At 41.9% G+C, this 17,375-nt stretch overlaps 1 protein-coding gene across 1 annotated transcript; it reads right to left on the reverse strand.

Annotated features, from left to right (window-relative positions):
* Positions 1–667: 667 nt before the first annotated feature.
* LOC122640555 (heavy metal-associated isoprenylated plant protein 28-like) lies at positions 668–1,313 on the reverse strand. The gene is made up of 2 exons (XM_043833778.1): positions 1,220–1,313; positions 668–1,033 (listed from the first exon to the last, which is right to left on the reverse strand). Exons 1-2 carry the CDS (start codon positions 1,284–1,286, stop codon positions 675–677), a joined length of 426 nt encoding a protein of 141 aa, XP_043689713.1. The 5' UTR covers positions 1,287–1,313; the 3' UTR covers positions 668–674.
* Between the last annotated feature and the right edge of the window lie 16,062 nt (positions 1,314–17,375).

The following is a 17,375-nucleotide window of genomic DNA, read 5'->3' on the forward strand; positions in this document are numbered from 1 at the left end:
AGAGAAAGACCTCTAGATTACCTATCTTTCTCGGATTATCATCCCATGTGATATGGATCCAATTACATTTAGTAACACAATCGGATGGGTGCTGATTCTATTCTTCCCATTTCAGTTATTCAATATTGGCTTTCCATTCTTTGTATCACCCAATATTGGGTTGCCTTGCTTACACTAAATTGTATGACTTGTATAAATATCCCTTTTGGGATTATGAATGAAATTACGGATTGATATTCTCTCTAACAGGATGCTACAATACGATAGTAAGGAAAGGAAGAAACTATGGGAAAAGAGATCATGTGGATCCTACACCCAGATACAGAAGTCCACAAAATTACTACCTTGTTCCTAGGAAACAAAAATTTTCATCCATGTTAATGCCTTGTGCTCTCTCTTTAGTCCCCATGCTGGTGTAGGAGCTATGTGACCAGGTAGCGATCTCTTGCCAAAAAACATATATATGGCAGAATCTAATTAATTAAACGCCCAGCTGAAGGGTAGATGAATCATTATCCTCTCCCATTACTGCACGGTGCAATAATGCATCGTGTGGTGGCTGTAGAGGCCATGTGCACCATGTAGGGCCCGCTATGCCACATGGCCTCTGTAGCTCCGCACGATGCAGTACTGCACCGTGCAGTAACAGGAGAGGATAAAATTTCAAGGGTAGATCACATGACAGTGCAAGCATTAGGGTTGTCATCACTGAACATGGAACCGGTGCGTTCATCCAAGATGGTGGAGTGAGCAGGACCATGGTAGTAACCATGACCAGGGCCATCGTACCCATGCTTGTAGTAGTTGTAAGACGAGGAAGGCTGAGGGGCGTAGTAGGTCACTGGATGGCTCTGATGATGCTGTTGATAGTAGTACTGTTGGGTGTAACCATGGTACTCTGGGTTGTAGGGAAAGGGCCACAGCTCTGCTCTCCTTCCTGTCTTCCTCACAGTCTTGAGCACCTTCTTCTGGTCTAACCATCCTGTAACAGTCACCTTCTGCATGCCAATGTCCACGTCGATCTCATCCACTCCTGTTAATTATTAAGAATCAATTTGGATCCTCTATGTCCAGGCAGCCGAATTTTTGGCATCGACCCCACCCGGGCAGGGTTCTCGGGCAGTGGATGGGGCGGTCATTTCGCCTCTGCCTGTGTGAGGCCACTGAAAATACAAACTACCATGGAATTGGACATATATATGAAGTAAGGAAAACATACCTTCTAGTTTCTTAAGAGCCTTCCTGATTTTGCTCTCGCATCCAGCACAATCCATGTGCACTCTCATCTCTGTGATCTGTAACAGCAAAACCAACATCAACCATTAGATGGGAATCATGGGGTGAGAAGATTATTGCCCGCTTGTAGTATAACCACCCTCAATTGCAAGGTTTTAAACCATGGAATTGGACATGAAATTGGTCTCTATCGATTCCGATTCTATTTTGGTCCAAATAAGCTCAGAATGAACCATAGAAATTTGATTTGGAAAGAAGAAACAAAGATTTTTTCCAGATATTGGCAACCTGTGCGGCTGGCGTGCAGCCTTGCACAGGCAATGGGGTTCATTGGGTTCCACGTCCTGTCTATGTGAGGCTGCACGTGCACGGGCAAGCGGTAATAGAGGATCTAAATTTTTTTTTTTTTTCTTTTCAATCTATAATTTTTTTATTCGAAAGACTTGATTTTGCTACGAGAGGTCAATTTCATTGATTTTCTGTATTTTACTGACAAAAAAGGGAAAAATAAATAAATAAAACTTGACTGAAATGTATTATAAATTGTAAAGTGTTTAGTTAGATGCTATCAGATCTGATCCCTTTCTAGTTTTACAGTATCTTTTTATATATTATATGACTTCCGCTGTATCCAAATCTGATGAACTGTTAATGAGTTGGGTGTCTGAACCCTAATGGATAGATGATTGTGACTTTACCCTGTGCGGTCTCAGTTAGGTTTGGTGGTTTGAATCCAATCAGGTCTGATGATTTAGGGTCATACAGTCGGGCAATAATTGGAATCGACCAATTCTGATTTAAATTGGCCAATGGTGCCGATTTTGATATAATTTCAAGGCTGTGTTTGGATACCAAAAAAAGAACAGGAAAAAAAAATAAATTAATAAGATAAAATTCATGATGATACAATGATTGTTTTATGTGTCTATCTTTCTCTTTAAATTCAGTTTTTTTTTTTTTTTTTTTAAATTTTTTTTTCTTGACATCCAAACATAGCCTAAAGCATGTTTAATTGGCACAAGGATAAAACTTTTCTCAGGAAAAGGGGATGAAGCCCACTTGAAATGGATACTCTTATCTAAGTTCAAGCTTCGCCATATGTGGTAATAATATTGAATGGGTCACCATCCATCGTTGGACTCGAAAGTACACATCTTAAGACTGGAGTTCCTCTAGTTAGACTATCAGGGGTGGCTTTGTGTATGCATGTGTGTACTATTAGGTCAAGTAACAAGATGATGAGTACTTCAGATTTGGAAGTTCTGCAAACGTTTGCAATAGATTTGGTATTCTTCAAATTGTTATCTTTCCAACTATCAATACCCAGTCTTTATAGGAGTCATGACAGTTTTGGGAGTCTTTGGAGAGAGCAACGGCTCCCTTCTGCAAACGCAAAGCCACCCATCCTCATTGATTTCTCTCTTTATTCCTTTTGTTATGGAATGATGTTGGATAATACCATCATCCCTGCTGTTATGAGATAATGTTAGAAACGTTGGTTGAAGCCAACGTGGCCATATCTCTAACATGTACAATTCATAGCAACACAACATCATATCATCAACAATTCATAGCAACACAAGAGAGAGAGAGAGAGACAGAGAGAGAGAGAGAGAGACTCACAGTCATGTTTGGCCGTCGAAGAAGCTTGATAGTAATCTTTCTTTGCAGAGGTATCTGAGTAGCAAGCAAACTGCAATAGAGGATCTGAGTTGTTTAATGGTGTGTGAGGAGGAGGGGAGTGTGACTCACTCTATATATAATCTAAGGGGCTCTCTGTTTTTTCTTTTTTATGAAATATTTAAGGAAGGGTCTCCTTGTTTATTGTTGGATACCCGGCCCACAGGTTCCCAGGTCCCCACCAGAACGCGGGCAGAAGGTGCCTTGATGCGGCTCCCTCAACGGCTAGCTACTTTTCTACTTATATAGATTAGAACGGGCGGGTCCATGGTTAACAACCAATAAGAATCTGCCACTTGTATCTCGTACGTGTTCTGAATTCTGATAGGATTACTGTCAAGAGCCCATAACGGCATTAATGTTCAATTAAGGGAATATGATGGGCAGTCATGGATAACTAATTATATAGCTTCTTAGAGTACTATATATGGTGGTATTTATATAAGAAAGAAAGAAAGAGAGTGTAGTGTGGAAGGGAGCGATGGAAATGGTGGAATTGGTGGGAAATTCACGTGATTTGCTTTGAAATTTCCATGCAATTGTCTTCCCATTGTTAACTTTTTTAATAATCACACTTCCATCAATAAATTTTATTAATCACTTGAGGGGTGCTATGAATACCATGGATGTGGTATATGTCTGGTTGAGTAAAACAATAAATGATATTGTTTCACATACTAGCCTTGAGAAAGTGAAACCCCTCTTGACTAAGTTCCATGATGTATTTCCCTTTGACCTCCCCAATAGTGTTCCTCCTATGTGAGACATACAACATCAAATTGATTTGATACCCGGTGCTCCACTACCGAATGAGTCCTGCTGAGCATGAAGAATTTCATAGATAGGTAACAAAGTTGATGAATAAAGGCTTTGTTCGGGAAAGCCTTAGTCTTTGTGCCGTATCGATCCTTCAGGTGCCTAAGAAAAATGGTACATGGAGGATGTGAGTGGATAGTAGAGCGATAAACAAAATTACTAACAAATATCGGTTTCCTATCCATTGCCTTGATGATCTCTTGGACCAGTTATCCAACACCACGGTTTTCTCAAAGTTAGATCTAAAAAGTGGTTATCATCAGATTCGAATCAAGCCCGACGACGAGTAGAAGATCGCATGACGGGTTATTTGAGTGGCTAGTTATGCCATTCGGTTTATCTAATGCCCCTTCCACTTCCATGCGATTCATGACACAGATTCTAAAACCATTCTTGGGACGATTTATTGTACTTTATTTTGATGATATTTTATTTTAATCCCCCTCCCTTGATTTTTAAGTTCACTGTGATGCATCGTGTATGGGCATTGACGCCATTTTGAGTCAAGGTGGGTCATCTTATTGCCTATTTCAGTGAGAAGCTTAGTGGTGCAAAGCTACGTTATAGCACCTATGATTTAGAATTTTATGCTCTTTTTCATACTCTTCAACATTGGAGGCCATATTTAATTCACCGGGAATTTATTTTGTATATTGACCATGAAGCTTTAAAGTATATTTCCGGTCAACAAACACTTAATTTCCATCGTGCGAAGTGGGCTGAATTTCTTCAAGAATTCAATTTTCACATCAAGCACAAAGCTGGCATTCAAAATTAGGTAGCAGCTGCTCTTAGCTGGAAACAGAGTTTGCTCTCTACTATGCGTACCATAGTACTTGGTTTTGAGTCCTTCAGAGAACTCTATTAAGAAGATCCTTAATTTTCACATATTTTGGAATGGTCCATCGTGACCCTAGGGTGTAGGATGTTGTGTTGGGACGGTAGGGACCCACTGATGCAGTGCGGACTGCCCAAAAATGTATAAAATTTCCTAAACTATGAAAAACACAGTATCGACATTGAGATTTTGTCGAACGATAGTGAAAGGTCTTCTCTCGACATCGAAGAGGATATTGTGGGTGTCGAGTGCCATTAACTGACTGTCAAACTAACTTAGACAGTAGAGATGCGCTGCTTGACAGTGAACCACTTGGGATCGACAGTATCTCGATGTCGATGGGGCCATGGTTCACTTTCGAATCGGCGTCTTTCACTGTCGACTTCTTGCTTCTAATTCTGAATTATTTCCTTTTTTGAAATGCCTTGTTGCGAGATTCTTCGACTTCCATTCCCTTCTTGAGCCCTTGCTTGTCCTTGGGGCTATATTAAGGGGCTTAGGGAGTATGGAAACTCCTCATTCCTTGGTTTCTTTACTATTGAGGTATCCTCTCTTCCTTTTTCTCCTTTCTTTGTGTTTTTCTTATTTTCCTCAATCAATGGACAAGGCCTTGAGTTCATGGATGGACTCTATGCTGAGGGATGATCATGAAGCCTTTGGAAGAGTGCATCTCCAGCCTTTGGTTGGTATGAAAAACATGATGCTTGCATGGGACATGCTTCGAGGTGCTTCTTGCTACTGGGTCTAAGAGATACACGTGTTCCACTTTGGTACAGCTAAGGTATGTTCGATTTATGAGGAATTCCTTGTATGCTTTTTCTCTCCTCGTCATGGTGCTATGATACGTCCCCTCTTGAAGGACGACTATTCCAAAGACATCACGTCCTTCTTTAGATTGGAAAAGAGACGTCTTCCCCACTTTATTCATGGTCACCGTATTGATGTATTGGCGATTATTCACCTCTTTGCGGGTCAATGTAGGGGTGACCATGGTTTCATCGAGTTTAGGAAGAGAGCCTTTCTGTTTTGTGTGATTGTTCAATTCCTTCTTCGCTCTAGTGCTAGTGGTGCCTCCCCTATGCTGATGGAGGTCGTTAGACAAATCCAGTTGTGTGGCGACATCGTTCCTACTCTCTTGTCAGAAACGATGAGAGGGCGGGATATCTTGAGCGGGAGTCATACTCCTTGTAGTGAAGACTTTGCTGGTAACCCATACTTGCTGCAGGTATTTTCCTTCTCCATGTAATTTTCCTTTCTTTTTCTCTGTCATGTGTTTAGGACTACCCTTGCTCTATTTGTATGACAGATTTGGTTTTGCGAGAGGCTACAATTTGTGAAGCCGATGAGAGGAGACTTCAAGATTAAGCACTATCGCCTTCGCACAATAGTAATGGAGTACCATCATTGGGACACTTGGGAGCATGCTCTATCCCGTATCTCTTCTGACGACATTCGCTGGCGGTGCTCTTGGTGGTCTGTGGATGCCCTAGTGCTGAATTCTTCATGGTGTAACTATGTGCGTCTGATGGGATTGGGTTATACTTCCTTCTATATACCAAATTGACTGCATCGATAGTACAGACTGACTCAGGATGTACTTGGGGTATTGGTGAATTTTTATCCACCGGAACAGTTGGACAAGGAGTTGGTGGTAAGGATTGCAAGCCTGTGGCAATCCAAGACAATATTGAAGACTGTGGGAGCTATTGATGATGGTGGGATGACTTTTGAGTATGAAGAATGGGTGAAAACCCAAGGAAAAAAGAAAGAGAAAACTGTAAGGAGGAGGTTGACATGGGATCAAAAGGAGACTTCCAGCTCTTCGAGTTCGAAGCGTTCCAGGGAAGTGGAAGAAGATGATGGTGAAGACACGGACGATCCAATTGTTTTGAAGGCAAGGATCGCCAAGCTGTAGAAGAAATTGGAAATTTGAGCTATTAGGATGTTTAATTTCCAAAAGTTTTTTTTTTCTTTTGTTTTGGGACTGTGGTATGGATGAAGCTTTGAATTTGTGGTTGAAATTTAATTGATTGTTGATTTTTTTTTTTTTTGACCGATCCTGATTTTGTTTCACCAAGATGCCTATTTATTCTTAGGTTTTTAAGGGATCAGGTCCAACGTAGTTCCATTGTTTAGGAAACTTTAGATATAGTACTTCTTGAGCTGATCCATGTTTGTCAAATAAGGGAGCTCGATCCCATCTAGTTCCACAACTTGAACTTCCTGGCCAGCTAGTATTTCCTTGATCATGTATGGACCTCTCCAATTGGGCCTAAATTTACCTCGTGGATCATGTATGGGTGCTCGTTGTTCCTTGAGCACCAAATCACCAACGGATAGTTGGCGTGGTACAACCTCTTGTTAAATGTTTGTATCATCCTTTGTTGGTATTTCTTCATGTTGTCGATGGCATGCATCCTTTTTTCATCAATGAGATTTAGTTTCTAGAATCTTGTTTTGATCCATTCTGCTTCTAGAATTTCACTATCCATATTAACTCGAAGAGAGGGTATCTCTAATTCGACTGGGAGGACTGCTTCCATTTCATAGACTAGTGAGTAGGGTGTTACCCCAATTAAAGTTCGGATGGATGTTCTCTATGCCCAAAGTGCATGAGGTAGCTTGTCGGTCCAATCATTGTGTTTGTCAGTCATCTTATGTATTATCCTTTTGATGTTCTTGTTGGCAGCTTCCACTGCACCATTGGTTTGAGGTTTGTACGGTGATGATGTATGCCTTTAAATGTTCATCTTGTGCACAACTTCTTTACTTCTCCTTTGAAGTGGGATCCTTGATTTGATATGAGCCCTTGAGTTACTCCATATCGGCACATAATGTTGTTGCTTATGAATTTGGCTACCTTGGTTGTCGTTACTTTGGCATAGGACTGTGCTTCCACTGACTTAGTGAAGTAATCGATGACTACCAGGATGTATTCATGACCATTAGAAGATTTAGGGACCACTTGGTCGATGACGTCAATGCCCCAAGTGGCGAATGGCCATGGAGAACTCGAAGTGTGTAACTCCGAAGGTGGTGTATGTATGAGGTAGCCGAATATCTGACACTTGTGACACTTCTTCACGTATTGCATACAATCAGCTTCCATGGTGTTCCAGTAATACCCTAGTCTAAGGATCTTCTTGGCCATCATCCTTGCATTCATGTGAGGCACATATATGTCTTGGTGAATTTGATCCATGACTAGTTTTGATTGTTCTTCATCAACACACAATAGTTGTACTCCATCATACAACCTCTTGTAAAGAATGTCTTCTAGTAGAACAAATTGTGTAGCGTATCTCCTTAAAAAATGCTTTTCTTTGGTCGTAGCATCCTTAGGGTATCTCGTTCCCTGATGAAATCATTACATTTGCATACCATGGTCTTCCATCAACCGTCAAGGCATGAATGTGATTGATGTATACCAGTTGATGTCTTAGATTGATTGAGAATGGATGTACTTTTGTTTCGGATTCCATCTTGACCATGGATGCCAGAGTTGCTAGTGCATCGGCAAACCAATTGTTATCTCTTGGCAAGTAGGAGAACGTGAGCTCTTCGAATTCCCTGGATAGTATCTCAACGTGCTCTTGAAAGGGAATTAACTTCTCATCCTTAGTTTTACATTTTATTTGGCATATAACCAAGGAAGAATCCCTATACACTTGTAGTCTCTTGAGTCCTATTGATAAGGCAGTCTCAAGTCCTATGGCGTAAGCTTCGCATTCAACTGTGTTGGTATAGTCGAAGTTTAGCTTAAAAGCCCAGGGCATATGGGTTCCATCGGGAGTAATTAGTAGTATGCCGACTCAACAACCCTTATGATTGGCTGCTCCATCGAATAGTAATTGCCAGACTGTATCGGCTTCTTAGGGTTCCAAATGTGCAATGTCTTCTTCGGAAAATGTATCTTCCAACGGTCTAGTTTCAAGGGTTGGATGTGCAGATAAATGATCAACGATCACTCAACATTTGATTGATCTTTTGTGTCACATGTTTGACGTCAAACTCTGATAATAAGAGAAACCATCATGTTAATCTTCTTGTCAAGGCAGGTTTCTCGAATAGGTACTTGATTGGATCCATCATCGACATCAGAAACACTTGGTGGGTTATCATGTAATGCCTCAACCGCCTTATGGCCTAAATCAGAGCCGCGTAAACCTTCTCTAGTGGTGTATATCTAGTCTTATAGTCTACAAATTTCTTACTCATATAGTATATGGCCGATTCTACCTTGCCATCTTCTTGATGTTGTGCTAACATTGCTCCCATGGCCGTGTCTATTACAGACAGATATAGTAATAAATGTTTGCCAAATATTGGGGGTGCCAATACCAACGGATTGGCCAAGTATTCCTTGATTATTTCAAATGCGGTCTAACATTGCTCATTCCATTCCTTTGGCTCATTCTTTTTGAATAGCCTGAAGATTGGTTCGCATACCTAATCGAGAAATGAATCGATTGATGTGTTGGATTCTTCCGAGAAAACATCTAATTTCTTTTTCGGTTTTGGGTGGTGGCATGTCCATAATTGCCTTAATCTTGGTGGGGTCGACCTCAATGCCCCTGTGGCTTACTATGAACCCTAAGAGTTTTCCAACTGTAATCCCAAAGACACACTTCTGGGGATTTAGCCTTAGCTTGTATGTCTTAATTCTTTCAAAATTTTTTTTTAAGGCTTCAACGTGTCCCTCATGTTCCTTTGACTTGACGATCATGTCGTCGACATAGACCTTGACTTCTTTGTGCATTAGGTCATGTAAAATGGTGGTTACCACCCTTTGATAGGTTACCATGGAGTTCTTGATCCCAAACGGCATTACTTTGTTGTATGTTCCCCATTGAGTTATAAAAGATATCTTTTGCATGTCTTCGGGTGGCAGTTTGATTTGGTTGTACCCTAAGAACCCTTCTATAAAAGATAGAAGGGTGTGCTTGTCCGTATTGTCTACGAATATATCAATGTGAGGTAGGAAAAAGTCATCCTTTGGGCTTGCTTTGTTCAAGTCCCTAAAGTCTACACACATTCGTACTCATCCGTCTTTTTTGGGTACCAGCACAATGTTGGCCAACCATTCAGGGTATTCCGTCACTTTCAAAAATCCTTCTTCAAGTTGTTTAGTGACTTCCTTTTTTATCTTCAAGATCCATTTCGGTCCCATCCGTCAGAGTTTTTGCTTTACTGGTTTCATCCCAGGGTATAAAGGTAGATGGTGTGTGACAACGTTGGTGTTAATTTTGGGCATGTCATCATTTGACCATGCTAACACTTCCATTTATTCCTTTAAGAGTTCAACCAGAGGTTGGACCTCTTGTTCAAAGTTGAGCTGATTTTTATTTCTCTTGGCAATTTCGGTGATCCTAAAGTAATGATTTTAAAGCTATCAGGGATTGGTTAAGCTCTCCTTTCTTCATTTTGTTGGATTATTTTTAGGAGATTGGGTGGAGGATCATTGAACATTTCGTCCTCATTTATGTGACAAAGAAGAGGCACAGTGTGACCAGAAGAAAGTAATTTATTGAAATCATATTCAAGGTCTACATCGGACTCAGACATGGACTCAAAAGAACTAGAAGAAGAACTGGACTCGGACTCGGACTCAGAACTGGAACTAAAAAAGCTGAAATGTAAACTAGGACTAGGACTAGCACTTTCGACGCCCTCGTAGAAGCGGTACTCTAAAAACTAGATCCAAATGGGTATAGCTCCTTTAGCTGGATAGATCATTGCTTGTGGATTTGAATTCCAACCTTCAAGGTTGTTTATCACTCCTTTGGACAGGTCTTCAATGTGGAAAGAAGCCGCTTCATCCTGCCAGTTATTGTTGGAGTCCACACGATCTTCTTAAAGGATCTCCAACTACTCCATTTGATCTGTAAAGAAGATTTTGAGACCTGGCATTAGTTGTTGGAAATTTCATCGTACCGTGGTTCATTAAATCCACAATAAGGGAAGGTATCCTCTTCTTTAATGAAATATCCATTGAGAATTGTAGGGTAAGGTGTAGTGACCTTTACCTCAGTTTTGGGGCTCTTTGACTTATTTACCCTCTTGTACTTCTTGGGGTCCTCTTTGTATAGCTTCTTTATTTAAGCTTCATTTCTCTTCTATTTCTCTCCTTGGACCAGTTTGAAGAGATCCTCTTTAGTCGAGGCATAACCTAGACCATAATACTCTTTGTTGTGAGAGGGAAGTATGAGTTTTGATATTCCTTGGTGCGACCTTCCAAGACCTATACCCAAAAAATACCTCATTTTCTTGAGCATGTTTGGGAATGCTACATTGTGTCTGTTCAAGTGAGTAAGGGAAGCTTCTCCCTTAAGGGTTGTGCCGAGTAAGTAGTGCACACTGTGTCGAACTAAAAATGGGCTAGCTGAGAGTCTGATTCCTTGCTAGCCTCTATATTGGTAAGCATGCTTATTACCAATGGATCGGCCAAGATGGTGACAACCTTGTCGTTGACTATGAACTTGAGCTTTTGGTGAAGAGAGGATGGTACTGCCCCGGTTGCATGAAGCCATGGCTTCCCAAGGAGCATATTGAGAGATGAAGGGCTGTCAGTGACTTGGAATTCGACCTTGAACTTGGTAGGGCCGATAGTGATTTCGGTGTTCAGAATCCCTATGACATTCCTTTGGGTATTACCGTAGGCTCTCACTCGTTGTATGGAGGGCTATAGCTTTGACGGGTTAATCCCTATGTGTTGGATGGTTCGTAGTGGGCAATCATTCAGGGCAGAACCGTTGCCCACTATGACTTGAGGGACTCGACTTTCATTGTAATCAATGGTGACATCGAATGCCTTCGTATGATTTGGTCCTTCAGGTGAAAGATCCTTGTCTGAGAACATGATTGCCTTGACCGCATAGAAGGCTCCTACTATGTTGGCTAGCTAAACTGGTTCTATCTCAATTGGCACATGTACATTAGCCAATGCTTTTAGGACTGCCTTTCTATGAGTTTGAGAACCGGTTAACAAGTCCTAAATTGAGATGTTGGCTTGGGTTTTTTTGAGTTGTTTCAGAACCTCATTTTCTGGCTCAATGGTAGCATGGTTCTGATTCTGGTTTTGGTTCTGGTTCGTTGCCAACTCAGTTGGATTGTCAACATTGAGTCAGGCTGGCTTGAAATTCTTCCCACTCCTTATGTTTGCATTGTTGTACTCTTCATCGGATGGGAAATAGAGCTTGGATTCAAACTGGGCTAATAAGTGATCGACATCTTAATTTGACTCAACCAATTCCCCATCATTTATGATGATCATGTTCATTTTGGGTTTATCGGGGGTTACAGTGAGTTCTTGAAGCTTGTCACACATTGCCCACACTAGAGCTTCAATGGTTCGGGTCTCCTCATCCAATTCTTTGAGGTGGTCAAAGATCTCATCCTCATGGCAAGGAAAGGGCAAGTTGGTCTGTCGCCTTGAGCTCAAGTTTAGTCCTCCAAGCACATTTCTGCGAATGTATGCATTAGACCCTTGGATTAATTGACTTGATCTCGGATACTCTTCCAAAGGTCTATGTGCCTGTCCCACATTCGCCAGTATCGCTCATTTCCTCTTTGAAGCTTGTTTCGCAAAGTCTCAATTTTCTCTTTCTGGGCCGCTATTATGTTCTGGCTCATGAGGTTCAGATCTCTGTCTTGATCTTGAAGCTCTTTAAGAAGCATTTGCATGTTTTGATGTTAATTGGCCATGTCCCTGGTATGTCCTCAGAAGAATTGGGCCAGATTTTTAAGTTCTTGGGCTATCCCAGGTAAGGACCTTATGTCTTCGACCCGTTCGTATTGCCAATATGCTCTTAGACTATGATGTCCAAATGGGTGGGGCCCTCTTACAACATGAGCCCAGAGAGATGAGTCAGCTTCTTTTATGATGTGGTAAATTTCCTCTAGAATGTTATACAAACTTTCATCTTGTTATTCATGATCATGCCCAAGTGCTATGATCGCATGTCTTAATTGTTGGACGATTGTGGCATGCTCATCCCTTTCTTGGGTATGACTTAGTGGTTGATTATATTCAAATGGGCTGTTGGGTGAGCCATGAGGTGGGTCATAATACTACTCATCGGTTGTTACATCAACAAAATAACCTTCTTGGTTCTCTTCCTCTTGGCATCTTTCAGGTATTGACTCGATGGGAATCTCTTCTTCTTGGTCGGGATGCTCTTCACTAAAGTGTTGGGAGTCTTCATTACTATCATGATTCTTCACCAAAGTTAGGGCTTGGACCAACTCTTCAGTCCATTCTGTAACATGGAAATCTGATTGGTTCTCGACCGGTATGATCAAGGTTTGTAGATTAAAGGGTCGATCTTCCTCTTCTAGGTTGTTAATGGACTTAGCGTTCCCATCATGTGGCGGAAGGGGATTGGACTGAACATTGGGTTGATTTGTTTGGACTACAAACTTCCCCTCATCAAGTAGATTTTGGACTGCATGCTTTAGTTGGTAGCACACATCGGTCGAATGCCCATTTTATTGATGGTACTCGCAAAAGAGGTTGGGCTTATACCATTTTGGCAATGGGTTTGGCAAATTAGCCAGCTGGATCTTGGTCAAGTGTCCCTTTTGGATCAGCTTCTTAAGGACTAGGCTTAATGGCATGCCTACATCCGTGAATTGTCTTCTTGGCCGGTTTGCCCCTACCCTTGGGGCATTGTTTTCAATCAGAAGTAGGGCCTCTACGGTTGGTGCCGCCACATTCACCTCAGTATTCTTGTTCAGAAAGGTCTTTTTACCAGCCCCAGTTCACTAATTGTTCAATGTCACGCCTTACTTGGGGTTCCCTTGGATCAGATTAGGAGGGCTCAAGGCATCTTCAAAACAAGGCTTCAAAAGTGGTTAAGGGCTGAGCAAACAAATGGGTCTTATAAGACATTTGGAGATTCTTAATGATCATTTTAACTTGTTCTTTCTCCGTGGGCCGGTCCCACATCAGTGCAGCCTTAAACCTGAACCTCATCAGGTATTGGGTGAACCCTTCATTAGCTTATTTTTTGTGGTCTCTAGATCTTAATGGGTCAACTCCATCTCAATATCGTATGAATATTGGTTCTTAAAGGCTTTCACCATGTCATCCCAAGTACGGGTTTGAGAAGAGTCTAAAGACATGAGCCATCTCAAAGCGGGCCCAGTTAGGGACATTTGGAATGCTTGGCCCATCTGCTGTTCAGAAAAGTTTTAGATTCTCATCTGGCCTACGTATACCCTAAGGTGGGCTTGTGGGTTACCGGTTCCGTTGAATTTTTTGGATTTCCACTTGAAACCCTCGGGTAAACGTACTTCAGGGAAGAAACAAAGTCCCTCAGAATCAATCATCTAATCTTCCACCCCTTTCACATTCTTCATGGCATGTTCTAGTTTCTCAACCTTTTGCTTCAGGAGTTGGATTTCAACCAAGTCAACAGTAGGTTGGAGCCCAGAGGTGATGACCTCATCTTCTAAGGCCCGAATAGGGTTTTGCAAAGACTCTCCACGAAGTCGTGTATGATTTTGGTCAGAGCTGGTGTGTGGAAGAGTTAGAGTCGGGACATTTGTTGCCAATTTGGTCGCTAGGTCCACTAAAAGTTGTAATTGGGTCTTCAATTCCTCAATATCCGTACGGACATCTTCGTCACCCATTTCTGGATCAAGGGGCTTGAAACATGAACTAGTCTTCTTCCGATCCGAGTCCAACTAGTTGTAGAACTAGTATCCTGCCATCCCGAAGTAATGGTTTCTAGTGAAATAGCCTCACGGTTACACCAAAAGGGAAGATTAGGAAGAAACTAGGCTTATGGTGAACCTCATACCCCTAATGTGTCACCCTACGAAAAGTGTGATATGCAATACGATGCATAAACAAGTTCACAACGAGCACACCAATCCCAAACAAGGTCTAGTAAGTGTGGACGCTAAGTTGATCAAGTTCTAGGTTGGCTCATACATCAAGGGCTGTAAATTGGCGAAGTGGACCCAAGACGAGATCAGGGTTGATCAGGCCGGTTAAGAACAAGGTCAACAAAGTGTCGGGTCGGTTCTCAAACAATATTACAGTTAGTGTGTCGTGACCTAAGCATTGGGCTCTAGATCCCAACATGATGCATACTGGTTAGAGGATAATAGGACCAAAAAAGGATTCCCTTAACAAGGTGCTCCTATATACCTCTCACCACTCCTACGAGTAAGATGATTAAGCGGTACGGCTGTGCAAGCCTGTTTGATATACCAAATGGTATGGTGCTAAGGGTTATAGTTTTACCGAGGGTAAGCCGCATGTCTAGACACTGGGCCCAAGGTTACGCTACGAGGTGTAAATAATGAGGTTAAACTAAGGGATATAAACAGATCAAATTCGGCTCGGATAGTGCTATATCTGTATCTGCATCCGATTAGCTTTCGGACGGATTTGGATAGTCCTAAACGGATATGGACACAAATACGGAGCGAATATTTTATCCGTTTACATGTAAATATAGCTTTCCGAATAGCAATAGCCTATCCGTATCCGCATCTGTTTAGCTTTCAGACGGATTCAGATAATGCTAAACGGATACGGACACAGATTTTGGCTAATCATTTGCGCCCCTTACTTAAACCATGCGTTGTTGGATGACTAGCGGCATGACAGTGTATGCAAATATGATGCAAGTTAGTGCATAGAAGTTAGAATCCAAAAGTATACAATAAAAGACAAAGCATGTTAAAATAGTACAACATATATGCCAAGCACATCAAAAGTCTGACCTATTTTACACAACTAAAAGTATCCCCAGTGGAGTAGCCACTGTGAGGATAGGCATGGGGGCCATGGCGGGGTATCGCCACGTGTCCTCCACCTCATCCCTCTTTGGAGGGAAGAGAGAGGGGTGAATTGTATGTAGGGACTTGCCACCTAGAGGAGGATCTAGGACCCAGGATGTCAATGTAATGACTCTCCTGCGATGTCTATTGGGGACAATTGGTCCGTTGGTCTGGGTACGGGTCAAGTTACGGTCCGGGAAAGGCATTAGGCATCCCAGTCCGCCTGGACTAACTGGCCTTTCTATTGCCAAGTATAGGTAATGGTTTAACATGCTTTTGGGGAGAATGCAGAGTACGAGAATCATAAAGAAATAAAGTACAACAGTGAGCAAGAATGACATACGTGGAGGTTCGGCTGGAAAACAAGGGTTAGTATACAAGAATGTAAAAAGGAAATAACGAGAGACTCAAATCCTAAATAAACCTAAGCATGATTGACACTAGGCTAAGCATGATGGTGCAATGGATACGCGTATACGAAAGTGGCGACTTAATACATATGCATGGCGAAGCATGAAAACTGAAAATAAAATATAAAAACATACGTGCATAGCATGTGAAGGAACTAGTGAGAATAAATGCATGGGGGGAGTCTTATACTATGAGAAATGGGGATCATGTGAAAGGATGTGTGCATGCTAAAAGATGAGGTACAACATAAGAAAAAAAAACATAAAGATAAAGAAAGAAAAGAGGTGTGATCACCATCTAGAAAGATGAGATCACACTTCCTCAAGAGATGCAAGACAAAATTTAAGCAAAAAATAACATGTATTAAATAGAATTGAGAGGCCAAGGGGGCCTTACTTAGTTAAACGAAAATAATGGTGCAGAGGTTTTCCTTTCGTAACTTAGGAGATTTGTATGTAGAGCAAGTATCGCCGCTTGTTTTGGCTTCTTTTATCTCTTTGTAAGCGAACACTTCGTTTTCAAGACGAGATTATCGGATTGGTGTCTCCAAGCTTTGATCTTGAAGTCTCAAGTAGGATTGTAGTACTTAAGAGGTTAAGGGAGTGGTAGGCTAGTGGTAGGTTTCAAAGCTCTTGAATGTAGGCTAAGTATGGGTGTGAGGGAGCACTGACTCTGAACTAAGGACTAGGCAAAGCTCATAGAAGGTGCATGTAACCCTCTTCAACATGAGAGGGGGTGTATTTATAGATGAAGAGGGGTATATGCACTCCTAAATTCGTGTAGGGATGTTAGGCTTAATCTGGATCGTCGAAGATGGTTGTCTTTGCATTGACGGTGGGTGTAAAGTCAAGGTAGGGACCAATGGATGGGTGGCATGTGTTTCGTTGACTTAGGAGGATTTTTTTTGGAGCCTAAAGGAGCCAAGATTAAGATCCAGGGTGCTAAAAATAGGCTTGGTTGCGAAAGGAATCGCAATCAGATCAAAATATGGTAAGTTTGGGCTTCTCAGATTTGTAGAGATTCGACATTGAAATTGCCCGAGTTGACACCGAAGTGGGGTATGGTCAACACCGAGTGGCTGTCGATGAACAGGACTCGGCATCGAGTGTTGGTTTTGAGTATCGATTGTCATTTTCTGAATGTCGAAGTGGGTTAAACAGAAGAAATGTTCTGTCCGACAGTGAGGGGGTATGGCTCAATGTCGATGGAAGGTAGGTTCAGTGTTGACTCGGTGCCTTTGAGTGTCGATCCAGGTTCCAGTGTCGACAAGCATGGTTTGGACCAGATTTTGGGCTGAGCCAGGCTGGTTCCAAGGGGTCTGGGTCAAGGCTAGCCTTTCCATGGGTTCTTGGAGGGCTTGAAGGCTCTTGTTTAGGCTTCGGTAAGGGAATGGACAATCGGTGACAGATTCAGGCAGTACACACTGACGCTACTTCCATAGATACACCAACTCTAGGCCTTGAAGGGTACTCATCATCGTTACGGGAAACCTCTGGGGGAAAGACAAAATGAGGTGTCTACACCCCCTGTCTGTCCAAAAGACCAGAATTTGGTGGAGGGATGAATGCAACTATTGGCATGGATCCAATCTCGGCCTAGT

Source organism: Telopea speciosissima, chromosome 9 (genome assembly GCF_018873765.1).
Source record: "Telopea speciosissima isolate NSW1024214 ecotype Mountain lineage chromosome 9, Tspe_v1, whole genome shotgun sequence".
NCBI classification, from domain to species: domain Eukaryota; kingdom Viridiplantae; phylum Streptophyta; class Magnoliopsida; order Proteales; family Proteaceae; genus Telopea; species Telopea speciosissima.